This window comes from Podarcis raffonei, chromosome 5, assembly GCF_027172205.1.
Source record: "Podarcis raffonei isolate rPodRaf1 chromosome 5, rPodRaf1.pri, whole genome shotgun sequence".
Lineage (NCBI taxonomy): Eukaryota > Metazoa > Chordata > Lepidosauria > Squamata > Lacertidae > Podarcis > Podarcis raffonei.
The window spans coordinates 46,037,330-46,064,983 of record NC_070606.1 but is presented as its reverse complement, the minus strand read 5'-3'; the positions used below and the strand labels follow the sequence as shown (position 1 = coordinate 46,064,983).

The 27,654-nt window shown below is 43.2% G+C and overlaps 1 protein-coding gene across 1 annotated transcript in view; it reads left to right on the top strand.

Annotated features, from left to right (window-relative positions):
• The window catches only part of LHPP (phospholysine phosphohistidine inorganic pyrophosphate phosphatase), a 115,503-nt gene extending 93,776 nt beyond the window's left edge, over positions 1 to 21,727 (top strand). Inside the window, exon 7 of the mRNA XM_053388953.1 lies at positions 21,299 to 21,727. Coding sequence (XP_053244928.1) covers positions 21,299 to 21,395 — 97 coding nt within the window. The 3' untranslated portion in view covers positions 21,396 to 21,727. The remainder of the gene's footprint in view (positions 1 to 21,298) is intronic.
• The last annotated feature ends 5,927 nt before the right edge of the window (positions 21,728 to 27,654 follow it).

Here is a 27,654-nt window from a genome sequence, read left to right as displayed (position 1 = left end):
CCTTATACCGCTTACCCTCTCTGCAGCAAATGCCCTGCTCCTGCTTTTCATATGATTAAGAGAAATGTCAGGAATTACCTGCAATATGGTCTGCTTTAAATGGTATAATTCAAGAACAGGTCAGTTCAAGAACAACATCCTTGCTACTCTCATTCCCAAACTCATAAGAAATTCATAGAATCGGATAATAAGAGTTGTAGAGTTGGAAGGCAATCACATTTACAGAATCCCTGACAGATGGCCATTCAACCTGTTGAGAAACCTCCAATGAAGGAGAGTCCATCACCTTCCAATATAGTCTGTTCCACTGTCAAACAGCTTTTCAGAAAGGTCTTCATAAAGTTTAGTTGGAATTCTTGTCATTTGAATCCATTGGTTCAGGTCCTACCATCTGGAGCTGCAGAAAACAAGCTTGCCCTTTCTTCCATGTGATGTCAAAACCAATTGTGTTTTACAAAGCAAATTAATGCACTCTCTCCACTTCAGTATTGTTTTATTTATAGTCTACTGTATTTCATTAAAGATAGGTCAAACCTGCACACACACACACACCCTCCAATAAACCCAGAACCCATGCACATTCCTGTTTCCTGGTGAGCTCACGGTCCAATTTAAGTAATTAAAGAGTTTGGAGAAGAAAGGAAGCAAAATAAATAAAATTTAAAATTGCATTTAACAAAACAAGGTATCAGAAATTATTCAGCCTAATTCTCTGCTTGTTCCTCCTATTCCTTGATCAGTCTAGAGATAACCAGAGGACCGTATCAAGACATTAGAGGAGTAATTGGATGTGTTGCTTATTCTTTGTACTGTAGCCAGTTTATATCACTCTGGACATCTCCCATCTGTTAGCCCAATTCAGTGGATCAACTTTAGAGGCAATAGGGCAAACAGTCCACTTGGTAACAGCTAAAATAGCACTGCATACATAGCAAGTGAGTCACAGTTGCTTTACTCTGTCCTATTTTCTGTAAAAACGCCGTGCTATGTAGGGAAGGTAATGCAGCCTTTGGATTGTAGACAACTAAATTCTACTCAGAGTAAACCTATTGAAATTAACAGGCCTAGGTAAGTCATGTCCATTAACTTCAGTGAATCTACTTGGAGAAGGACTAGCTTTGGAAGCAGACCAGAACCTGAAACCCTATTGTGGATGGATTTGGTGCAGTTAACCAAATACAAAATTGTGCATTGTAACAAAGTGCATTCCTCAAGGGCCATAGTCCAGACTTTGCTTATTCCAGAAAAGGTTCCACCTCTGAATTCTGGCTCGTGTAGAATGTTCCAAGGCAGCTTCTATCTCTGTTAACATTGTAAAGACTTGTCAAATCTTCTCTTACCTTCTGTTTAATTCCTACGCACATTTATGATGCTGAGCTTCCAAAGGGTTAGTTGATGGATGTTGCCCAGTGACTCACAGTTTCTGTTTGCTGGCTGACATAATCCATTAACTGCCTGAACTTACTGACTTCTGTGACAGCTGTGACAAAGGCACAGGTTTTGCCATGCCAAAGACTGCTGTGTGGTTTTTCCACCTGGAATTTCCTCCACCGGTACAAGGCTGGTATTGGACCTTTTGGCACCAACGGGGCATTGTTTTCAGTGGCCTTGCATACCTACTTTCTCTCTTCCTCAGGAAAACATTTCTTGCCTTCACACCCACCCAGATTTCATCAGTCAGGTCTATTGTTTTGCAAGCTTTCTTGGCTCTCATGACATCCACTTTTTATCACCTACACCTACACTGCGAACCCATAAATTCCCTGAACTCGGAATTTGAGGGAAGAGTAGAAGAGAACTTTAACACTGACAGGTTATGTCAAAAATCTCAACTAGGAACTCACATAGCCATCTGAATAGATGGCTATCCTGCATGCTCTCATTCCATTCCTCGCATTTAGTCTTGCTGGAGGGAAAGTAGAGACGGCACTGCACAGACAGTGGGGTTGTCCTTACTTATAGACTCATCTTTTTGTCAGCCTTTCCCTTAGAATAATCTGCAACATTGCTCCTTGTAATGCTTTGTTTTTCCCTATTATCATTGGTATCATATGTCATTTCTCCATCCTTGTTCCTGTGCTGCTCTTTATGCATTTTCACTACACACCTGTAAAGATCAGCACAAGAATAATAAGGGATAAGTGACACAAGGAGTGATAAATGGACTGCTTGAGATGCCAGATTGGGACATCTCCATTAGATTTACTCAGAATGATTTGGGTTGCTTGAATGACTTAAGTTAATTCCCATGCCAGTTGTCGACAAGCCCTGACTGATAATGCAGCACTGGCATATTAAGTACCCATATCACCCAGGCAATTACCACAATGGGCAGCCTTCTTTACGCTTATTGAACATACATGGATGAGAAAATGTGTGGAATGGGAATTGATGTTGCATCTTTCTCCTGACTGGATGAAAAATTTCATTCACCCCATGTGGGGCCGGTCAAAAGAACTCGCTACACTTCGCGGCAAGTCAAATGGTCTTCCATGGTCTTTTGTAAAGTATGTTTCTTCCAAATTTTAATCTCCTTGCTGAATTTGTAAAGTTAGGTGTGAGAGCTGTTCTCCTTTAGAAGAAGAAGAAGAAGAGTTTGGATTTGATATCCCGCCTTTCACTCCCTTTAAGGAGTCTCAAAGCGGCTAACATTCTCCTTTCCCTTCCTCCCCCACAACAAACACTCTGTGAGGTGAGTGGGGCTGAGAGACTTCAAAGAAGTGTGACTGGCCCAAGGTCACCCAGCAGCTGCATGTGGAGGAGCGGAGACGCGAACCCGGTTCCCCAGATTACGAGACTACCGCTCTTAACCACTACACCACACAGGCTCTCTTTATGGCTGTTTACTTTTGTAAATTCTCTGTTGTGAAAATAAGGCATTGGACTTCTCTGTCCCCATTTCCAATGTGGTAAGTTGGTCTTCCCACTGAGATAACAGACCTGTGTCTGGACTATGCCACTTCAAGCTGGAACTGGAGCTTTCATCCATACAAATGCATAAGAGATGTTATACCACTTTTAAGGATACATTCCAGCAAGGCAAAGGCACTTGAGGAGGATGCAGACAAGGGATGATGAGGGGTGAGGCCCTAGAGAGGTTCCAATGGCCCTATTTGACCCCTGGACCTAGGTGTCCTGACGCCTGCTTTGAAGGTTAACATCAGCATCAGGAAATAAAAGTGGCCAGGTTGGCCATGGGAATAATGTCGCTTGTAGTTTGACCCTCACTCGGGGAGCCAGTTCGCACAGTTTACAGATGTGAGTGCTGCATTTCTTAAGACTCACCCAGTAACTTAGGTCCAGTTTCAGAAGAGAGAGTGTAGGGCAGGGGTAGCAAACATGATGCCCTCTAGATCTTGTGGTGTACCCATTGCCGTTGGCCATGCTGGCTGGACTGATGTAAGTTAGAATCCAAAGCATTTTGTAAGGCACTACATTGGCTAGCCCTGCAGTAAGGTAAAGGTAAAGGGACCCCTGACCATTAGGTCCAGTCATGGCCGACTGGGGTTGCGGCGCTCATCTTGCTTTATTGTCCGAGGGAGCCAGCGTACAGCTTCCGGGTCATGTGGCCAGCATGACTAAGCCACTTCTGGCAAACCAGAGCAGCTCACGGAAACGCCATTTGCCTTCCCGCCAGAGCGGTACCTATTTATCTACTTGCACTTTGACATGCTTTCAAACTGCTAGGTTGGCAGGAGCAGGGACCGAGCAACGGGAGCTCACCCCGTCGCGGGGATTCGAACCACCAACCTTCTGATCGGCAAGTCCTAGGCTCTGTGGTTTAACCCACAGCGCCACCTGCATCCCTTTCAGCCCTGCAGTAGGATATTATAATTATATTTACTGGCTAAGACTGAAATTGGTGGTGGAGTGCATCAGAGGTGTGAAATAACATTAAGTGCAATTGGTAACTCACTGAGAACTGAACTGTTTCCCACCTGAGCTTAAAGGAAAATGTGTTTTGGTTTGCATGCATATCTCTCAAATTTGCTACAACCTTGGCACTTCACCTGGATAATTTTCCAGCAAAGGCCGAGATCTGGAATGTATCAATCTTTCCATTCTGTTGATAGATAGAACAACCTTTCCCTATGGGTGGCAAAGAGAATCTGTGTCCAGTTCAACATTGAATTAATACTCGGGCAGTAAAGGTTGTCAGTCCATAATTAGTTTAGGGAACTCCAAGTATAGTCTAGAGGTGTGAAGTTCGGGGCATTCTGGGAATGTTTTTAGAGGCATTCATGTATGCATGCCGACCATTTCTCTGCTCAATATTGTTTCCTCAAATATCCTGGGGGAGGGGATATGCAGGTCTTCAATCCCCTCTCCTCCCGGCTTGAGGCTAAAACTGCTTGGGGGAAATGACCCAAGGAGAAAAGGTCCCTTCCTTCTGCTCTAGATTAAAGCTTCCTGCAGCTGCTTTTCAATTTTTAAAAAATGAAGGGAGGGAAATCCTATGCACCACTGTTTTAAAACTGAGAGGGTTTCTATGAGCTTAGACATTGTAGAAAGCCATGTGCATGGCTACTGCTGCTACTGCAACAGACCACGGGGGTTTAAACGTTTGCATGGTGTGTGGGTTTCAAAGTCTATATTTTTGGAAGCTGAAACAATATTTTGTTAGGTTTTACAGCAGAGCAGGGCCCAAGAGATACGGCATTTTTCTTTACTCAGAGTTTCATCTGACTAGGTTTGACATAGGCCTCCTTAGAAGATGCCCATGATTGTGCCCTCTGCAGAGTTTTTAGAGTTGATTACATAAAAATGGGGCTGGATGATTCAACTCAGTAATTTGTAAGGAATCAGGGCAGTGGGCAGCTTGAAAGTTGTGTGACATGGGAATGAACAGTTCTTTGTAAAATGCACTAGTGGGGGATGTGGGAGAAGTCATCTGGAGATTTTTTTAGAATTAGAATGCCTTAAGAGTACATGTATGGAACATATACATTAATCCATTTTTGTTGCATTGGTCTGGTCAATGTCATCTCTAAATTACTCTTTTAAAAGAACTGCTTGTTGTCTTAGGCCAAAACCCTTTTCATCCAAAGTTTTTTTAAAAATTATTCTCCCGTCATTCCTGGAGCTATAGAGTTGTTGATCTTTTTATTTCTTGTTATGAGAATCAAACCTATTCCATATGACACAAAACTTAATATAGTGAAAGGCATTTTAGTTTACAGTGGTACCTTGGGTTACATATGCTTCACGTTACATACGCTTCAGGTTACATACGCTTCAGGTTACAGACTCCGCTAACTCAGAAATAGTACCTCGGGTTAAGAACTTTGCTTCAGGATGAGAACAGAAATCGGGCTCCGGCGGCGTGGCAGCAGCAGGAGGCCCCATTAGCTAAAGTGGTGCTTCAGGTTAAGAACAGTTTCATGTTAAGAACAGACCTCTGGAACTAATTAAGTACGTAACCAGAGGTACCACTGTACTCTATATTTCAGGCCGGAATAGACAAATTTGCTAATGTCAGTTTCTCCCAGTTTCTGTCCCCCTGCCCCAATTTTCTGCAATTTCAAATCAGTTTGTGATATGTGTATTTTTAAAACGCCCTCAAGGGGATAGAACAACTCCCTTATGAAGAAAGGTTGTGTTAGAGCTTTTTCAATTTAGAGAAAAGGTATACAATGAGAGAGGTATACAATGGAGGTACGTAAATTAAATGATACATGGCATTGACAAAGCCGATAGAGAAAGGTTTCTCTCCCTTTCTCATCACAAACTCTAACTCAGGGACATTCAAAGAAGCTGAATTCCGGGAGACTCAGGGCAGACAAAAGAAAGTACCTGCTCAAAAAACATATAGTTTAACTATGGAATTCACTCCCACAAGTGGCAATGATGGCCACCAACTGTCAGGTGTGCATGTAGGAGCCAGGCTCTGTGACCAATAGGACTTTGCAGGACTGGGGCCTTCCTAAGTTCGTTCTGTGATTGGTAACTCACAGCACCTGGTGGCAAGAGCTGGGAAGGGATATAAGATCAGCATTTTGCTTTAGCTCTCTGCCACAGCAACACGTCCCCTGCCTTGGTGCATTTGGTTCCTTGACTCCTTGCTCCCCTGACTTCGTGACTCCTTCCTTCTTGATCCTCTGACCCTTGATTTTGTGACTCCTTGCTTCCTGACCCTTGGCTTCTTGACTCTCAGCTCTCTGACCCTCGGACTCTTGGCTTCCTGGCTTCTGGCTCCCCCGTTCCTGCTCCCACCCCGCCATCTTGCCCCCCGTCCTGTCGTCCCCTGCTGGGACTTTGATCGCCCGTGAACCAGACCGTGACACCAACTTGGACAGTCTGAAAAGAAGTTTAGATAGGTTCATGAAGAATAAGGCTATGAGTGACCACTATCCATGAGGTCTATGTTCTGCCTCCAATGTTGGGGCAGTATGCCTCTGAATGCCAGTTGCGGGAAACCCTGGGAGAGGAGAGTGCTGATGCACTCGGGTCCTTCTTGCATGCTTCTCACAGGCATTCTGGGTGGCCACTGTGAGATCACAGTTGGCCTGATTCAGCCATTGGCCTGATTCAGCAGGCTCTTCTTATGTTAACTATGCATATTGCCTATGGCGGTGCTGGTACTTGGGAAGAGCGTTAGGAAAAATTCAGATTTTTCATTTGTTTCCATCAACTACCCGTACTCTGTGTTTCCATGTAATTGCTTTTACCATGGTTTTCCATATCATACAGGAACTATTTAAATATTATGGCATGTTGCTATGATTATAATTTTAATTATCACAAACATACTTGGAGTTTTTCATCTCTCTAATCTCATTATATGTCACTCTGTATTTTGGTTTAGTTTACTTTGCAACATGCTGTGCTCACAGTGCAGATTGCAATTCCAGCATGTGAGTTACTAATCACCATGACTAAAGCTGCAAGCTGGACGAGGGGAGGCACTTAATTGCCTTCCAGAAACCCTTCAGTATTCTGAATGTAGAACTAAGGGCCAAGGATGGCTGAGCGTCTAATCTTAAATTATTCCATGGACTCCCTGAGCAGACTTGGAAAATAAAATGCATTTGGAAACATGCTGCTTAAACGCCTTCATATCATGGACTTTGCAACCTTAGGGTGGACAGCTTTGAGTACAGGGATGGGCTCAGAGGAAAGTTTCTTAAAAACTAACTCATACGCTTTTGCATATTTGTGGGTTGCAGTTTCAAAGTAAAGGCAAAAATGCAAAGACTCTCTTTTTAAAGAAAGTGCTAAAGATACACCAACTCTCAATTGACACTTGCCGTTGTTGTTTTTTTAAAGTCAGATGAAAGCCGTATGACAATCAAATACATGAATGGCCAGGTGTCTCCTAGCACCTGGGTACATTTCTCATATAGACCCTAAATGCTGAAAATGTTGCCCCTGTCTATTTTAGCCCTTGTAAAAATCCTTAACTGGTAATGATCAGCAGCACATCCCTAGTTTTAATCCATTTGGGGATGAAGCCAAGCAGTGAACCAGAGAACCAAGAGCTTAGCCAGCACCCTGATGGTCTGCAGTCTCTGTTCAGCTGTGTAGAATTTAGCTACAGCTGACAGCATCTGTCCCACTCTGTTAAACACTTGAGTTCCATAGCTGCAAATATAAAAGCTTTATTACCCTTTGGAAGATGTATTTCTTTAGCTTATAGGCACTTCCTGGCAAGACAGACTGCCTTTTTCTGCCTGCTTGTTCCTCCTCCACTACTGCCACAGCAAAGGACTGCTACTGCTTGGTGACTACTCCCTTTTTCTGTTCACCTAGGTTAGTCCTGCTGCAAAATGTACTAAGAGCCCTGCCTGAGAGCTTGTATATAATCAGCCTGGTATGCTAACAGCACCTGTGTCGAACCTGAATTCCACAATCCAGGTCCAAAAGGCAATGCAGTGCCCATCTAAAAAGGATGCCCATGTAAAAGAAGATTCCCACATAACAGTGTTAGATCCAGATGACCAACCATTGAAATATAACCTCACATATTGGGTGGTATGTCTTCTCCCCCCTATGGTCCCCTGCCCCCATCGCTCCAGAGGGTACCCCAACGCTCCCAAGCAGATATGCTGGGCATGTTGGGGGCTACAGGGGCAGAGCTGAGTCCTGTTGTGTAAGTGTAAGTCTGTTTTGCTCTCAGATGGGCACAATTGGAAGTCACCCATTGTTTGTGTAGCTTCCTTCTGGAAACCTGTAGTATGAAAAGGCATAACACTTGTAACTTTCAATTGTGTTAATTTTTTTCAAGCAAATATCCCGCCTTACTGATGCTTTCAGCACTACAGTTTATATGTATCTGCTGTAGATGAGCGTGCAAGAAAAATTATTGCAAGCCCAGGTTAGGCACTTGTTACAATAAGCAAATCCTCATGTACCATGCTCATAGTAAATGATGTGGAAGAGAGCAGTGGGTTTTCCTTGATTCAGCTCTTTGATCTTCCAGTGTTTCTGAAATATGAGTGCTCCGTTGAGCAAAAGCCTAATAACTGAAGCATATATTTTGACAGGTTAGACTGAAGCCATGTTTTATTTGTTTAGAAGTCCCTTAATAATGGATAAAACAAATAAAAATTGAGAACTTTTTCTAGTGTGGAATGTTAAGCTTGCCTTCGTAATCCATCTTTTCCCCATGGGGCTTTTTCCTACTATGGCTACAACTTCTGTCATTTAAACTATGAAGGATATGTCATTTCTTATTGACCCTCACCTCAACTATGGACACACACATAGAGAGAAATAGATAGCAGAAATGCCAGCTCCTTTTCCAGGCTTTGTCCAGCCCTGCAGAGGCATCCCAAGTATCCCAAATGTCAAACACTAAACTCATGCAATGCTGTCCACAAGCGCTGCTTCAGTCTTTAAAATGGAGACAGGGCCTACAGAGGCACTGCCTGTTTTTATGCCGATATATTTATTTTATCACTTTAATTTACTATAATATTTATGTCCTCCGTGTCCAGCCTGTAATGATATGTTCAGGGTAGCTAGAGGTAACATCAGTATAAAACAGTTCACACAGTGAACTAGAAACTGCAGAAAGTTAACCAAAGGGCACAGCAGATAATGCACAGTCAATTTAAAAGTCAGACAAGACTATAAACAGACTGAAATAATAGTATTTTAGCCTTGTATCTAAATATCACGGAAGAGGAACCAACCTCACAACAGAGGCCATGTCAACCATGCCTCTGATGGTGGTTGGGCACAGAGCACAGCTTACTCAAGACTTGAGTGGATGGGTAGGGTCTTTTGAGAGAAGCAATCCCTTCAAGCATTCTGGTCAAGATAATAACCAGCACTTTGCATGTGTTTGTTCATTTGTTTAGAGTATTTTTTTATGTTACCTTCATTAAAAAGTCCCAGAACAATATATGGTAAAATTATAAAAAGAACAACAGATTTAAAAACAAAAAACAAAACCTAGCAGAACAAGCAGCTAAAAACAAACTGTATTATTCAGCAGGATGGGTAAGCAAACCTGGGTTACACCAGGTGGTGAAAAGCCTGGGCAAATAAAAACACCTTTGCCTGGAGCCAGAATGACATCAAGGTTGGCACTAGTTGAACCTTCCTGGGGAGGGCATTTCAAAGACAGGAACTGGGCTCAGGAACAAACTGGAAGCTACTGCGGATGAAATAGCAACGGAAGTAATGTGCAGAAAGGGAGGCAGGGCTCTAGCTCAAACTCTGACTGCCACATTTGGGTCCAGCTGAAGTTCCTGAACAATTTTCGTGTTATTACAGCATGTGCAGTTGCGGCCAGACTCCCCTTTCCCCAGGAACAGGCACAGCTGGGCAAACTGCACTCCTGACCAGCCAGGAGCAGAGCTGTTCCAGTGCCTGCTGTGGACCTGCTGATCGTCCAGGAGCGATGGATGCCCTGTCCAAAGTAGACTGTACCTGGTGACCAGAGCCGTCTTTCCCATAGGGCTTAGTGGTGCTTCGCACCAGGGCGCCGGCCTCTCAGGGGTGCCCCAGCGAGTGAGGGAGCTGCACGGCTTTGTTGGTGGCCTCCCCTTTTCCTGCATGCCCGCCAGCTACACCCCGCCAACCATATGGCTGGCAGGTGTGCAGCTTCCTTCCCAAGCCTCTGTGGGGATTGCTCTCCTCCCAAAGAGGCTTGGGAGGGAAGCTGTGCTCTCCTCCTGCGGAGGCTTGAAAGAAAAGTTGTGCTCTCCTCCTGTGGAGGGTTGGGAGGGAAGCTGTGGACCTGCCAGCCATATGGTTGGCGGGGTGCAGCTTCCCTTCCAAGACTCTGCGGGGATTGCTCTCCCACAGTGGCATGGGGGAGAGTTGCGCCCTCCCCGATGGCTGGCAGTGCGCAGCTTCACGACCCCCCATCCATGGTAATTTGGGGGCACTGGTCGGATATTTGCACCCCAGCACCGCATCTGCTAAAGACACCCCTGCTGGTGACCCGCTAGTCCTGCTGGCCAGAACTACATCTTTCTACTCTTTCCCTTCCCAAATCCCAGCTATTGAGTATGATTTCAGCTGTGCCTGTCCAGCAAATCATCTGTAAAGATAATGCATCCAGGCCAAATTTCTTTTGTAAGTCAAAAGTAATTCTACAACTATGAGATTTTTGCAGTCTTACTTTTCCTTTGGCTATTTGGCACTGAAACCTATCTGCCAACGCATTTTAAATTAAGTGTTACAAACTGACGAACGGGAATTTAGATACCCGGTTCTCTTAAATTTGATGGGCAGCTGGATGCTTCGTTCTGTCTTTTGGGCCTTTGATATTTCCCCTCCTCTTGACCTGTCTTTGGATGAACAGCTTTTCTGTCTAGTGAGCAATGGCATCATATTATCTCATCCTCATCAGTGGCGAAGTGTCAGTAGTTAAATTTTACTGCAACATTAGAAGTGTGTAAAATGGGAGCAACTGAAGAAAGTGCTCAGCACAGCTTGGGTATGCACAGGAGTCAGCCCTATAATTAAAAAAAATGAAAAGGAGGAGAGGAAGAGGTCAGAGAGAGAACCAGCAGAAGGGAGGGCAAGGGTAGAAGAGATTTTACTGGCCTATCATTCCTGCTCATTAGCAAAGAAAAAAGAAAGAAAAGGGATTCTGTGTCTACATGGCAGTATAATGAGATTGCCAAAGTTGTGTGATCCTCCAGCCACAGTAATAAAATCAAGTTCAATTTTTCAAATCTTACATTTTTAACCTCTTATTTCTGAAAGGTTTTAAAGCAATGAAAGTGTGGGTGATAAATCAGAACGTCTCAATTGTTTAATTTCTGTTAGTTCAGAGCCTTCTGCTGCAATACTTTGTTGCAACAAACTTCATAATTACTGTGCTTAATACTTGTATAGCAAGTTCAAGTTTTCATGGGTTTCACGTTCATTTTCTAGTTGTGCTCCTCACAGGGAAAGTCAGTATTATGATCCTTCATATTGCAGATGAACCAGAATGGCCACCTAGAGAGTTCATGGCAGAGGTGAGATTAAAACTAGGATTTTCTGATGTGTGGTAATGCTGGTCTGAATTATTCAGTCCAGATCTCTCTTTTTGGCATTTGTGTGTGTGTGTGTGTGTGTGTGTATGACAACAGTCCGCCCAAATATGTTTGCACCTTTGAGAGAAACTCTCCTATTTTTAAGTGTGTGTCTTCAGAATATTTGTGTATTAATATCGCCAAGCCTGGTCTCTATTTAAAAGCAACCACATACACACCCCTCTTAGTCTCCCATTGATACTACACAGAAGAAAAGTGAGTCAGAGTGGGGACCCCTGATTTATCCAGAAAGGTTTCTGTAATCCATGCCAGGTTGACCTTTTTATCCAGCATCAAATCCCAAATGATTGCCATATTATTGGATACGGTTGTCAAATCAGCATTTGATGATGATGGTGGTGGTGGTGGCATTACTATCATGCTTTTGAATGTTCAATGTACTATACAAACTACATATTTTTGCTATCCTTTCCACAGGTCTGTAAGTTAGAGTCTGAGGTTGGTGGGACAGTGCCCTACTTGTCCTAGTGGGCCAGCCTCCATTGTATGTATCCCAGAATGAAATGACCAAAACAGTCTTCCTTTTCTATCCCCATCTTCATCCCCTTAGCAGTTTTAATGCACATACCTGTAGTCTGGTTGTTATGATCCACAATGCGAACTGGGAGTTCTACAGCATTCTAGCTAGCTTGGCAAAGAACTAGAAATTAGCTTTTTTAAAGTCCAGTGAGTTATTTGTGTCCTTTGTCTGTTATCTGTTAATTCTGTAGGTATATTTAAGGTGCTGTTTGTTTGGCGTTAGGCCTGGAAGCTTCAAAGTATATACTTTCTGTGTACCTACTGGGAAAGTTCCTCTTTGGTGTTCTTAAATTGTTTCTGTCTGAATAGGGTCACATGGCGAAGGCAGGAATAATCTTGTTCATTGGTAATAAAACTAAGAAGACAGAGGGATATTACCCTTGAATTTTAACAACACAGTGACAATCTATTTCCCTGTTTTTTTTCAGTAAACTGGCAAGAGGGGTTGACATTTGAACATTTGCCGTTAGAGGGGGATAATGGAGATGCAGTTTTATTGAAAACAGCTGTGCTATACACAAAGAACAGCAATGCTCAGTGCACCCATATGTAAGACATACAAATCCTCTGATTACAGTCTTCCCAGCCAACTCAGCATGGGAACACTTTGATTTCCACCAGCATCTTTACATTCACACCCAAAGCCCAGAGTCCCATTTAACTGTAATGTATTGATTTTATCATTTATGTGTTTTCAACATCTCTACCCCCAACTGTATCTCATATTCAAATTAGATTAATAGTATGAAGAGGATTTAGAAACCAAAAAGAATCGGCAAATGGGAGAAAATCAATAAATAAGAAAATCGTATCCCTAAACGCAAATAATTTGTTGCTTAAGATGAAGTGACAGATTTCAGGAATCATCCCAAAGGGTAGACAAAGCCTATTAGATGGTATTATAGCCTTCCTTGTTTCATTCCAGCTAGGCAGACTTTCTGATCTTCCTCTCTGAAATGCACATTTGGAAGGTTGGCCTAAGCAGCTGGCAAGAGCTTCTCCTGTCAAAATGGATGAATGGACTAAACAGCTTTTCTCTGTAATTTGGAAGCTACCAGGTCCATAAGCAATATATAACATTAGCATGCCAGTAGAGAAGGCATGGGACTCCTGGTTATAGAACCATGCAAAAGCTAGCAAATGGCAATTCAGTTCATGAGGCTCTTGTGGCTGACAGCAACATGTCATTGTCTAAAACCCTTTTTAAAAACAATATTATTAATATTTTTATATTTGCATATGAAGCATGCACCATGCACATCTGTGCATGCGCAAGCACATCATTTCATCCTCTACTCCCCCCCCCCATCTTGTTCTATGTGCATCTGCTCAGATCTAAGGTCTATGAAATTTACACTGATGTGGAGATGCATGATAAAGAAATACCATCAAATACACATGGCTTAAGAAATTCCCACTTTGTATTTTATGTGGTTCCCAGGGAGTCACTGAGCAGACACAAAACTGTTTCACTTCAGCAAGGTGGCAGCCTCATGTACCTTTAAGCGCTGCCCAGGGTCTCTGACAATTATTGCACATAATGTATGTAAACAGAAGATTGAAATCTGTAAAATCTGCTAGGAATTCCATTTGAATATTAGTTTCAGCAATAATTATTCCCTCCCAAAAGGCTGACTATATTACCCTTTAAGACTAGAAGAAGTATCCTAGAAACAACTTCCTAAGCATTGGAAATCTACTGTCTATAAAATTATTAATGTTTAATCACGTAACGATTAATGTTTGATCACTTAACTATTAATTAACTAATGACTGCTTTCTCATTGCTGGTTCCTTTGACGTTTTTCTTTCTTTCCTTGTGACCTCATTCTTGTCCCAGCCTTTTATATGTAATGTTCCTTCCTTGGCTGCTCATGAGCATTATCAGGAATGGAATACTTGGGGCAAGGCTCCACCCTCCCTTCTTTCTATGGCCACAAATGCATGCATATTTGCCAACCCTGCCGTTCTTCAAGGACTTAGTTCCACAAATACAGTTTGTCTTTACTTTGTATTGCACCTTATTTCTTTTCTTTCTTTCTTTAAAATGCACAACCAGATCTTGGGAGACATTGAAAAGACAAAAAGACTTGAAACTTAAATATAGTCAAGTAGCGTGATGGACAGCCTCGTCCTGTGCGTGTTTACTCAGAAGTAAGCTCCACACAGTTGGTGCTGACCTTTAAAGCCCTAAACGGCCTCGGTCCAGTATATCTGAAGGAGCGTCTCCACCTCCATCATTCTGCCCGGACACTGAGGTCCAGCTCGGAGGGCCTTCTGGCGGTTCCCTCACTGCGAGAGGCCAAGTTACAGGGAACCAGGCAGAGGGCCTTCTCGGTAGTGGCGCCCGCCCTGTGGAACGCTCTCCCATCAGATGTCAAAGCGATAAACATCTACCTGACATTCAGAAGACATCTGAAGGCAGCCCTGTTCAGGGAAGTTTTTAATATGTGACATTTTAGTGTATCTTTCATCTTTGTTGGAAGCCGCTCAGAGTGGCTGGGGAAACCCAGCCAGATGGGCGGGGTACAAATAATAAATTATTATTATTATTATTATTATTATTATTATTATTATTATTACAGTTCAATGGGACTTATTCCAAAGTATGCATAGGACTGCAGCCTTAGTAATAAAGACACTAACATGTGACAGGAGGATAGGAACCAGATAGTTTGCTGTTTACCTTGCTCTCGCCCTGCGAAGTTATGTGTATTTACTCTAGAGCACATGGGACAGCTTTGGAATAACTGAGGTTCTCAATTGCTACAGGAAACTGGCTGGGCTCCCAAACAACAGAATGACTTTTATTTAAAAAAAAATCATGCTACACTTCACATTTTTATTTTATATACAAGCAAGTTGAGCAAGAAACCTTCCCCAGTGATCTTTATCTCAACATTATTAACGTTTTAATGTTCATCAGGGATGCACCAGAGCCAGATTCTTAACGATTTAGCCATGTTGTTAAAAGTCCTCTGTCAACTGGAAGCCACAACAAAGGAGCTGGAACATGGTTATAAGTCAATACTCTCCACTAGGCTTCGTGCCAGCCCTTCCCAGAGCCCTCTTCAGCACACATGTGCAGTGGCTCAAAGCCCAACCCACCTCGTTCACGTCGCCGGGTGTGTGGTGAAAGATTCAGATGGAGTTGCAGGGATGTGTCTTGTCGAAGTCAGGCTGAAGGAAGAGGGAAGCTTGATCCGCTCTGTATGTGTTAACAGGAGAAAGGAAAGCCTCTCACGGGTCTCTTAACTTAAAGCCTACTGTCTTTGGTCGGCTCCTCTACATGTGAGCATGCTGCCTTGCCCAGGGGTATGGAGGGAGATGGCAACAGAAAAAGAGAGCTCGAGACTGCAGTTTCCTGACATTTCTTCACTTTCTCTATTTATGAAGGAAATAAATTACGTTGCTCTTCTGGTGGTTTGTGGGAGAAGCCTGCTTTCCAGCTGCATAGTCTGTCCAGCATAAACTGCATCTATGTGGTGTGTTAATGTACTCTGTAGGCACGTGAATGTAATAACAAATCTGCCAAGAGTTGCTTGAATGCACCAGGATTTTAACAGATTCTAGTTAACACACATATGGATCCACCCTGGCCCATGCCCTCCATGCATAAACAAATTCCTATTTATATGGCCTTTATCGCTGCAGTAGCTGTGTTTTTATCAGCTTTTAATGCTAATGCTCTCTGGGGCCTTCATCAACATGGCAGCCAAAAAAGCTAGCTATCATTAGCCATTGCATGCACTCTTGTTGCAGTATACATCTGCCCTTCTTTTGGTTTCATTCTGTCTTTATTGTTTTTACCTGTCTGCTCCCAACCTTTATACAGATTAAAAGTGCAGGGACATTCAACAAACCAGTAATGTTAGGAGATGTCCGTGTATTTATACATTTGAACAGTGGGGTTCTTACCTTGACTCCAACTTGGAGTGAGTGAGTAAAACCTGGGCATTTATACAGGGGAGGGGAGAGTATGAAAAAATAAGAAATTTATGTGCAAGTACTTGTGGATTTATGTGCAAGTACTTGTGAAGGGACGCGGGTGGCGCTGTGGGTTAAACCACAGAGCCTAGGGCTTGCCGATCAGAAGGTCGGCGGTTCGAATCCCTGCGACAGGGTGAGTTCCCGTTGCTCGGTCCCTGCTCCTGCCAACCTAGTAGTCCAAAAGCACGTTAAAGTGCAAGTAGATAAATAGGTACCGCTCCGACGGGAAGGTGAATGGTGTTTCCGTGCGCTGCTCTGGTTCGCCAGAAGCAGCTTAGTCATGCTGGCCACATGACCCGGAAGCTGTACGCTGGCTCCCTCGGCCAATAAAGTGAGATGAGTGTCGCAACCCCAAAGTCAGCCACGACTGGTCAGGGGCCCCTTTACCTTTACTTTTACTTGTGGATAAGGAAACTCTGTGGGTTGTACAGGATAATACCACTCCCATCAGTCACTTTAGAATGTCAAGAGCAGATTGAAACAAACATTATTGGCTTTCATGATACAGCATGTGAAAGTGAGCTGTACTTCCTGAATTTACGCAGGGCATTAATAGCCAAAGTAGGATTGTACATGCACCTCTGTGCTGGGCATGCCTTATAAGAGTACAACACACACACAAAATATTTCCTGTATATTCATATTACTGAGATCATCTGGTGGTACACTTTTGGTGGTCCCTGATGTTCAGTCAGTATTTGCCAGGCAATGAGCCTGCAGTGTGAAAGATTGGAGACATCCCTGATTTCTTTCAGACATTTTTTTAAAAAAACTGCACTGTTCTGACAGACCTTTGGAATTTGATTTTTTTTTAAGCAACCATTTTTTATTGACATGTTATATCCTGCTTTAATGTATTTTGTTATTCTGTTGTATGCTACCTTGATGTATTTCTTATGAAAGTGTGATGCATCCCTATCTTCATATTTCTCCCTACATCATTAAAAAACCAAGGCCCCATTCTTTACTCATGAAATAGCTCTCCTGCAGACCCATTTCTGTTTTCCTGAAGTAAACTTATTCAGTCTATTGAAAAGTGACATTACCATAGAATTGTGCAAACTGGCCATAGGGTTTTTACATGTGATGACATTCTTAGCGAATCCAGAATACAGCAAATTATCTCAGAAGAATTAACAACTGAATTTCTCTTTGTCCAAGATTGCCTTTACAGTTACTTTCTGCAGACTTGTTTGTCAGAATTACCCTTTGTCCAAGGTTGCATTTACACAGATATTTTCTGCAGACTTGTTTGTCAGAAGGTTTTTGGCTGTTATCCAAGAAATAGAGGCGTACCTTTTAGCAATTTAAATTATTCTGCTTTAGGAAGAATGTAGAGCCTGTAAATGAAGTTTACTTCTTGGTCCTGACTATGAAGATATAAGCCCCCTCTGAAAATGTCTCTAATGGAACAAACAATTACTTTTCCTTTAGCTAGTGTCAGGTTTAGTGCTTGTCCCACACAAGACAGAATGCTGGCACTTTCAGTAGCTGAGGTTTATTTCTCAACAACAGGCTTACAGCAGTCCAAGCTTCCGCAATTCATCCTTCGCCGTTGGAGTCAGTTGACTCGACTGGCTTCTGACCCCTCCCAAGGCCAAATATACGCCACGTCCTCCCCTGCCTCCTGCTGGCCCGCCTCTGCTCTAATCGCTTGCTCCGCCTCCTACTTCTTGGAGACTCAGGTGCAGCCAATTCTTCCTTCTCTGGAGATTCCTCTCTGCTGGGCGTCTCCCTGACAGCTAAATAGCTCAGAATAGCACAAATATTACAAAATAATCTAAAAGTAAATGAGGAAAATTGCCCTTAGCCATTACCATGGGATTGTCATGGTCATATAAAGGGAGCCTTGGGTACTTTACACAGTATGAAAATAAATGTATTTGAAAATTCCCTGATATGCCATAAAGTAGCTGGTTTACCTCAAAACTCCATTCTTGATCCAACTGGTGATATAGCTGATAAAGTGGACTGGGATGTTGTTTGTTGTTGTTGTTGTTGTTGTTGTTGTTGTTGTTGTTGTTGTTGTTGTTATGGCATACAGTATTTAAAACTTTGGCACAGCTATTGGTTTTCAAATGAAAGAGTACAACATATATTTCCCTTATTGCCATTCCCAACATGGACAAATCAGCAATCTTCAACACTTTCAGATCCAACCTTTAACTCAAATATGCATTTGAGGCCACATCTCTTAATCTTTTTTACCACGTCTGGTGATAATATACTGCACCAGCTGATGTTCATGAACCACCAACTGAGCACCAGTGGGCTAACTAATATTTTGTTGCTATGGTTGGGTAATTTCCATTTGTAAATATTCCTACTTTGTTCCCTTTCATAAGGGATGGGGTGGCAGTTCAGGGATGGGGAAATGGTTGCCTTCCAGATGCTGCTGAATTCCAACTCCCATCATCCCTGACCCATTGGCAGTGGTGTAGCGTGGGGGTGCAGGGGGGCCGGCCGCACCGGGCGCAACATCTGGGGGGCGCTCGCACTCGCAGCTCTCTGCCCCTACTAAAATCCACGGGTTAGGGGGCACAAATTACTTGCCTTGCCCCGGGTGCTGACAACCCATGCTACGCCGCTGCCCATTGGGCATGCTGGCTGGGGCTCCTGGAGTCCAACAATATCTGGAGGTTCCCCACTCTTCCTGTACTTCACCAATTTATGCTCTTGAAGCCCACTTGCAACTTCAATTATCCAGCTTAAGGGTAATGTTTTCTTCCATTCGTATATTTGAATTTGCTGGTCTACCAAGTTTCCACATCAGAAGGCTTTGGTGCGTAGCTTGTATGTAGTATAAAAATGACTTTGGTAAAGAAATATGGTGTTGGGGATTTAATCTGAAAGGTATTCAAAATAAAACAGCCATGTCTTTGAATTCGTCTCACGCTGTGAACGAAAACAAATGTTTCAATATGGCAGCAACAATTTTCTTCCCATTGAATTTTTTTTTTTTTAAATCAGTTGGCATGGGAACCATTTGTTCTTGTCATTTGCTGGTGAGGTTCTGGCAGCTCTCTAAACCCTGATGTGCAGAAAAAGGAAAGAAAACACATTCCTTTGCACACTGGACTTTATTTTTGAGCTCTACAAAGGAAACTGCAAAACAAACAACAGATTACCAGATGGGCCTATGTATCAACAATAATAAAATTTTCTGAGCTCAAGGTTAAAAGGTATTAGGTTATGACTATTTGCTACAACATCCCAACTGTGAAATTACTGCTGTTAAGGCAGAGGGACACCATGGTGAGTCACATTCTCCATCTAAACGTAGGATGGGGAACCTATAAGCCTCCAGATGTTGTTTGCCTATAAATCCCATAGTGCCAGGCCATTATCTTTGCTGGCTGGGGCTGATGGGAGTTGGAGTCTGACAGCACATGTTCCCCATCTCTGATCTAAACATATGTGTATCTGATGCACGCACAAAGTGTCTGCATATGTGTGTGTTTCCATTTTGTAGAGGGGTCATCTCCACATCAGTGTTTCTTTTCTTTCTATTAAAAAAATTCCTATTACAAAATTGTACATACAGAAATCATAAAATCTATGTTTCCTTACACGGCATGGAGCAAGGAAGACTTTGTGGCCAGTAAAGCTAAGGGGATAAGAGCTGGAGCCCCTGAAACTGCAAAACATTACAAAATTAGGGTGCCACATAAGCCCTCTTCAGGCATTACAAAAGAGAGAAGTTGCAACATGAAATAAGTCACTGAGGGCAAGTGCAGTAACCCTACCCTACCCATGCCCATTTTTTAAATCTTCCACAAGTTGGGAGGCAACTGAATACAGCAGGCTTGTGGTCTTGTATCTTTGAAGGATACCCTAAAAGTTTTGAAGCCCTGGTTTTATTTATTTTGACCAGACCATCTGAGCGTTCTACTTGTGTGAGGTGGGAACTCAAGCAATGCTGCTGCAGCAACTTCCATAATATATGAAGAATGAGAATTCCTCTTCTCAAATGATTCTGCTATGGTATTACATGAGTCCCTGCTTCCCACAGTAATCTCTTACCTGAATGTAAGCTGTTAAATGCACAGATACATGGCTGATCGTAGCACAGAGACAAATTAGGCAACAAGGCTCTAATTTTTACCTCAGGCATTATAATGCAGTGAAGAAAAGATGGAGACTTCTTCATGTAGCTTCATCTTTCCTTGGCAAACACACTCAGAAGAATCCTCTTTGGAACATTCCATTTTTTTCTTCTTCAGCAAAGCTTGATATCAGCATTTCTAATCTTCTGTGGGCTGGTATTTTTATAGATTACCAATGAAGGATAGTCCTCAGGGGCTTTGTAAGGAATTTAATTCTCTCAATAAAGTAAGAGGACTTCAGAAATATGATCAGAGGAACAAGGCCTTAGGAGTTCTCACCTCAGGAACTGAAATATATTTCATGTTCTGACACATATTACAAGTGGGTGCTGTAACCTGCACACATCTTCTGGCAAACATTTGTTCACAGATTGAGGAAATACCCTTCAGTAAATATAGTTGTGCCTTTTACACGGTTGAAAAGAGGAGTTGGAGAACGACTAAAGCTATTTGCACGACTGTGTTCTCATGACTGTCCCTGACATCCCCACAGGACCCAGTCAGTGTCCCTGGACATGCATCCAGCTCTAATTCCCATCTTGGATGAGGCCCAATACTCTTGCTGCAGACACCACAGCCAAAATATACATCTGATATCTGGGGAAAGAGATACAGAGGCGTGTGAATCAGCAAAAAAATAAGGAACAGTAATGAGAGATCTGGCCTTTAGTCCAAGATGCGACAACTAAACTGCTACGAAGTTGACAGGACATGATTAAACAAACTTTGTTGTAGACCCAGAAACAAGTCATCTAAACTAAACTGCAAATGAAGGTTGTATTTGGGGGCATTGCTACATAAATATTATGTTCATTATTGAAATGGTCTAACAGATTTAGGAAACTTGTGGCTCTTCAGATATTGTTGGGCTCTCATCATCCCTGACCATTGGCCATGCTGGCTAGAGCTGGTGGGAATTGGAGTCCAATTGAGGGTCACAGATTCCCCACTTCAGAGCTGGAAGATCTCCAAACCTTTTATTCATCCTTGTTTAATGACATGGAATTCTGTTTATATAAAGTTGCATAGACACCAACTCATTAGTGAACTGGGTGCTGAATTACTGATGGCTTTAAAAGCCCTGGGAAATCTGGTTCACAAATCCTGAGACTGTGTTGCTCACCATTTATGTATATGCACCTGGTTGAAAGACATCATCCATTCTGTCTTTTGTCTCTACCCCAGGCCTTGTGATGAGCACCACCCAGAAGTGAAGGCTGATGGTTATGTGAACAACCTTGCAGAAGCTGTGGATGTGATTCTAAAACAACTGCATAAGTAATGGAGCTGCGAGGAATGACTGAAGGCATAAAGATGGGTGACTTAACTTGAGGTCTGTGACCTTTTGTGCACATCTCTGCTCAGCTCGTTTACATTCACCTAGTTTTTAAATGCAGTAATTATGTTGCAGTGAGGAGCACTACATACATGCCTCAAAAGTCTAGTTTTTCTAACTTGTCTTTGCAAGTAACTACAGTGAAATACTGACTACAGCGAAAAGTAATGAAGTCTAGTGCATCCTTATAGCAGCCACCCTTCTGAATCTTTTGTATCGTAACTGTTTTGGGTACGTCTAACCATGTCCTATCACTGAATAAACATCTGTGCCACATACCACTTGGCCTGGGACCTGCTTCCTGTGCTGGCTGGTGTTTTTCTGTTTCCTGGAAGAAAGCCCACAAAGGGAGGTCACTTTGTCTCTAGGTCACTTTCCTAAGAAATCAGTGCAGAAGTGACCCAATTCTTAACCAGAGAATGGGGAGGTTACATTTTTAGATTGCCTTCCATTCTTGTGGTTTCTCTGAGTTCAGTTGCCCATGCAGGCATTGTCCTCTGAGTGAAGGACACGTGTAAAGCAGAGGAGCTGCTTTGTTCAAGTTCAAGAGCTGAAATGGTAGCATCCAGTAGTGCAGGAAAGGACCTTGTCGCCAGACTCCAATTCCCATAAACCCCTGCCAGCTTGGCCATTAGTCAAAGACAAAGGGAGTTGTAGCCCAACAACACCTAGAGTGCCACTGGTCGCCCATTTTCATTAAAACCTTTTATTTAAGGGGCTCAGAGTCTGCCTGAAGTATAGGAAGTGGGGCAGCACAGGTGCCTGAGCCAGCATTTCATTCACTGGCATGCACACCTGTCATCTCAGTTACAAAGCTGGGCTTAGGAATCCACCCTGGGTTTTCTTTTTATATTATGTCCACCTTTTGTATCCTTAAGAGTAGCACTTTCTTATGCAAGGGAGGGGCTGCTTCAAAGCCTGTCCAAGTGATAGTTGAGATTTTTTAAAGGGGGGAAAGTGTTTGGCGTGCAACCACAATTCCCAGAGTAAAGTCCGTGCCCAGCACTTCTGAAGAAGGTTTCCTCTATAGTAGTGTTTTGCGCACATGCCATTCTGGGAATGTCATGAGTTCTGTTCACCTTCATCCCGAGAAACACACACGTTTGTGTTCACTTTCATTGTCTTGGAGGAAACACAGGCTCCCACGACCAGACTGCCGCTGTCTAATCACATTGTTTAACTCTTCTAAGAATAGCCTGACACACCGAGAACTATCTTCTGGTGGCTGGACGCCAAGACGAAAGAGCTGGTGTTGGGTTTCCTAATTTCGGAGCCAAATGACTATGCCTTCTGCTGCTGCAGCATGCAAGTCTTCGTGGATTGGGAAAGGGAGAACAGAACCATTTTGGTTAAAGTTAGCAGCAAATTGAAAGACCGTTGTCCATTTCGGACCATTTTAGTCAGATTCTTGGCATTGTCACACTTGTCTAACTTGAGGTAGTAAACTTGTGTTTAGGCACATCTGGTGAGGTTCCAGTGACTGAATGTTGCTCCATTAGGAAAATAATCTCTACGTACAGAAAAGCAGCTGAAGGGAAAACTAAGACTAGAATCCTTCTCCTACTGACATTGGTTTTCTCTGTCCAGGAACTTATGGTGTGGAGCTGTCAGTTATGAGGCCAGCTCTGCAATCAGAAGTGGGATGCTCTAACCGAGAACAAGACTTTTATATCTCTTTATTGATGATAGCACTCATCATGGATGGCACTCAAAGCTGTACTCCTGTGTACACTTCCTTGGCAGTAGGTGCCATTTAACTCCATGGAACTTACTTTATCAGTAAATGTGTTTAGGACTGCGTTACATTTTCCTTACTGAGCCTGATGTGTGGCAAAATCAGCACCTTCTCAGACACTGAAGGCCATGAGAATGGAAGACCAGAGCCTCAGAGATTCTAGCCTACAGCATATATATGACCTTCATTTCTCTATTGCAGGGATGGGGAACCTCAAGTGTTGGGGTGAAATGTGGCCCTCTGGGCCTCTCTGTCCACCCCTTTGGACTCTTCCCTGGACAGCCACCCACTCAAGCCATACCATCATTGGGTGTTTTTGCCTGGCTTGAATGTGCCCTTGAACCCTGATGAGGTTTCTTGTCTCGCTTACATGGATGGGGGAATTGTGAATGTAGGTAAAACTAGCCTACTGTTCAAAGCTAAAAACCACATTCATTGCCTACTTCTGGTTCCAGACCCATCCACCACATCTGGGAAAGTTCCCCAGAAGGGAATGTCACTTTTGGCTTACCCAAGTCCTGCTGTATTGATTAAGTGAAGTGAGAAATCAGGAGTGAGAAATGTTCCCAGCTATTATGAATGTTGCTACTCACGCTTCAGCTGCACTCGGACAAATGTCTTCATAATGTGGCATGAATTACTCAAGAGAAAAGCATGCAGCTGCTTCAGCATCCTGGGCCTGTGGAATTCTGTAGGAAGGAACCAGGCTGGGCATTCTTCCCAGAGGAATGTACACTGTGGCAGATGTACAGAAGAGCTGCCTGCTCTGTTGATACAGTTCATTAACACAAAACTACATGTGGGAAGTGGAAAGGCAGGTGCTTGGAAAAATATATGTAATGGAAGTGTGCATCATGCCCTCCTGACTATATGCTTCATACTGGCTGTACAATTGTTCCATCTGCTGTGTGGGTGAAGACTTATCAAAGGTGCAGATAAGTAAGTGGTATTTGTGATCTGCAGAGGGCAGGGTAGGTGCACTTTTAGTTCTCATTCCCTTTCAAACCTCTGTGTAGATACATCCTAAGGATAGTCAATATTGACTCCTGACAGTTTTGTTCGGCCTCATCCATTTGTGGCAGTGGTTGGGAAGATGGGGAGTTTTGAGGACTGTGTTCTTGGCTTCTAGGGGGATAGAAGCTTTTACAGTGGTACCTCGGGTTACATACACTTCAGGTTACAGACTCTGCTAACCCAGAAATAGTACCTCGGGTTAACAACTTTGCTTCAGGATGAGAACAGAAATCGTGCAGCAGTGGTGCAGCGGCAGCAGGAGGCCCATTAGCTAAAGTGGTGCTTCAGGTTAAGAACAGTTTCAGGTTAATAACGGACCTCTGGAACGAATTAAGTTCTTAACCCAAGGTACCACTGTATATAGAAGAACAGTCATGGCTGGAGGGCTCAGGCATAGGTTTACCACTTCAGTGAGAACTATACCTGTGTTCTAGATTGAGTGATTTGTGGGTGTCATTATTAGGCTCTAGAACATTGTGGGGAGCCCATAAACAGGACTTGAGTTCTTCCCACGTGATTCCCAGCAGCTGGTATTCGGAGCCATACTTCCCCCAACTGTGGCCACTGACAAATGAACAAATGGTTTGTTGCAACCTATTACTAGGTGTCTGAATGTGCATCAGTTTGTTGTGGTGACTGAGCATGACTAAATAGTCATGCTATACTTTTATAGTGCACTCTGACGTAAGGAAGTTGACCTGTCACAGTTCCCGGTAACCTCCCAGTCAGGCCACTGCCTGTCCACCCCTGCCCTTTGTCCTTTGCTCCCTTGTCCCTGCTGTCTCTAAACAAAAGCTGTTGTGAACTGTTTGGTCTGTGCTAGGCTTCTGTACTGAGCATTTTTGTATGGTTAGAGCTGCTGTTTTAGAAGGACTCTTCATTCTGTACTGCAGTGTCAAATTTTATGAAGCAGTAGAACTGACTTACCTAGAGATCTCTACACTTCCATAACCTGCAGTTTATTTTAAAATTGACATCCTCTGGGGACAGTGCCATAGGGAGTGGTCAAGTAGGGAGGGGAAATGGTCCATGGTGCATTTACTAGCTTCAGGTGTATTTACAATGCATTTAATGGATGCAAATGGTATAAAATAATCCTTGATAGTATCATCATGGAGCTGATTTAGGTGGGATTTTCAGAACCAATGAGTGCCTGTTCCATTCAGGTTTTGTTTGGATTGCTTGTTTATAAACCACTTTCTTAACTTGAGCTGTACTATATCGGGTACATCAATAGAACTGGAGGATAAATAAGACCTTTGAGAACACAATATTAACAGATGCAAATGAAAAGAAGATGATCTGATTATTCTGTGTGCTATCAGATCCGTTTTTGGCAACACTCGCCACCCAATGTGAGAGTTCACTCAAACATCTGCACATTTTCTTAATGTTCCTGGAGCTATTTGCACACAGATATTTTTGATGTTTCAAGGCTTCTTAAATGTGTTTTCCATCTTTCTCTTTGCCAAGGATATTTTTATTCTGTTCTTTTTTTCAAACCCCTCCTCCTTCCCCTGTGGAATGAAGTTGGACCTGCGAGGGGAAGGATTTATTTTTGCACCAGACTTTTATGGGCGGGTGGGTGGCAATAGATTCTTTGCCTGCTAGCCTCAGCTGCAGACAGCTAAGAGTGAGGTAGAGGATAACTTGGACTGTTGAAAGTTCCAAATGGGAGAAGGGGCAGAAACTGGTAAGGATTCTATGTAATACAAGAACCAAAGGTTACCACAAACAGGTGTTTTGTTTTGTTCATACAGCACACAACTGGCCTGTTAAATTCTCCTTCAGGATATGATGAAAGCTGTGCATCTGTTAGCCAGTAAATTGCCAAAATACATTGCCGTATATTCCATTTCTGGACTTTGGGGGGGAGTGCCTGCCATTACATAGTGAAAATGGCAAAACCCACACAGAAGTAAAGTGTATAGGTGGAACCCTGAGGTATGCAGAAGTACGAAAATATTTTTTTTTGGGGGGGGACCCACAGGGATCCCAGAAACAGTACTATAAGGACTCAATAGCACAGAATGTAGAGACTGAGAGGAAAAAGATGGACCACTGAGTGGGAGGGCGAATAGGGTAATGTGGCTGGAAAGGGAGAAAGGAACAGAACTTAAAGATGCCTATTAATGGACAAATAATATATTTTAATGTTGCTAGCACTGGGGACCCGTTTACCTAAGCTGTCCTCTCACAAAATAAAAAGATCCCCCAAAAGTACCAGCACAGAGAAGAGTTCCTACTCTTTTTCACTCAGTGAAAGTAAGCCATTACTGGATAATTCAGTTTGAATTTCTTCTTACCTGGGAACATTTCCTCTTGTTTGTCTCTCTATTTGTCTGCTACTTTTGTAGCAGAAGGTGGGTGTTATTTTAAATAGTCCATTGAAGATCCAGTCAGTCAAAGTCTGACGTTTAGCCACAGGGCTTTAGCATTTGCCCAGTGTAAGGGCTGCTGCCTTGTCACCACAAACCCAGAGTGGTTTAGCAGTCAATCCCTCTTCCCAGGGAACCATGAGAATTGTAGCTCTGTGAGGGGAATAGGGGATCTTCTAAGAACTCTCAGCACTCATAACGAACTGCAGTTCCCAGGCGTCTTTGGGGGAAGACATGACTTTGAAGTGGGATGACACTGCTTTCGATCTATAGCACAGATGGGGCCTTAGTTGGATTCTACCCACTTCACAAGTCCTGGTGTGAGGAAGGGAATTTAAAAACAGCACCTTGCTAAGGCAGCAAATTGCCGCTGCCCGATGGAGATGATCACAGCTCGCCCAATGTAAAATTATTCAGTCTTCTCATGCATAGCAGGAATTAAGCAGCCACTCACTTGGTGCATATTAGGAGGAAGCAGATCAGGGTGCTGCTGTTTTTGTTGAAGAGCATCAGACAGGCCAGGGCAGTGATGATAAGAAAGAAGTTTCCAGCCCTGATTCTAGACAATGCGGATGCTGGCGATGCATCCCTTCAGTCATTCTGCTAGAGAATACCAGCCGTGCCTTGGCCTCCATCATTCCTCTTGCTTATGCCCTGGAAACAGCTTGTGCTAAATGTGTGTTATTACAAGCTGAGGCTCTAGAGGTTGCAATGTTTGCTGTAGACCTGAGAGTTCGGGGCTTAGTTGAAAAGCCTGAATGTACCTATAGACTGTCCATACAGTATTGCGTTATGAGGAGGGCTTAAGTCTTTTGCTGGGTGCTTTGGGAATGAATGGTGCTGAAGTTTGAGTCGAAAGGAACACATTTCACTCCCTGCATCCCCTTCAAATTCTTTAACAGCTGAATATTAATACATTTGCCACCTTCTAAATGAATATCTCATTGTGTCATGGGCTGCTATTTGGCCTCCATGAATTAATAGTCCTTCCATCAAGTCTGAACTTGGGCACTTGTCAGAGCCGCCAGTTCCCATGTTTCATAAAAGTGTCCTTGGTTTTTCATACACCAGTTATGGA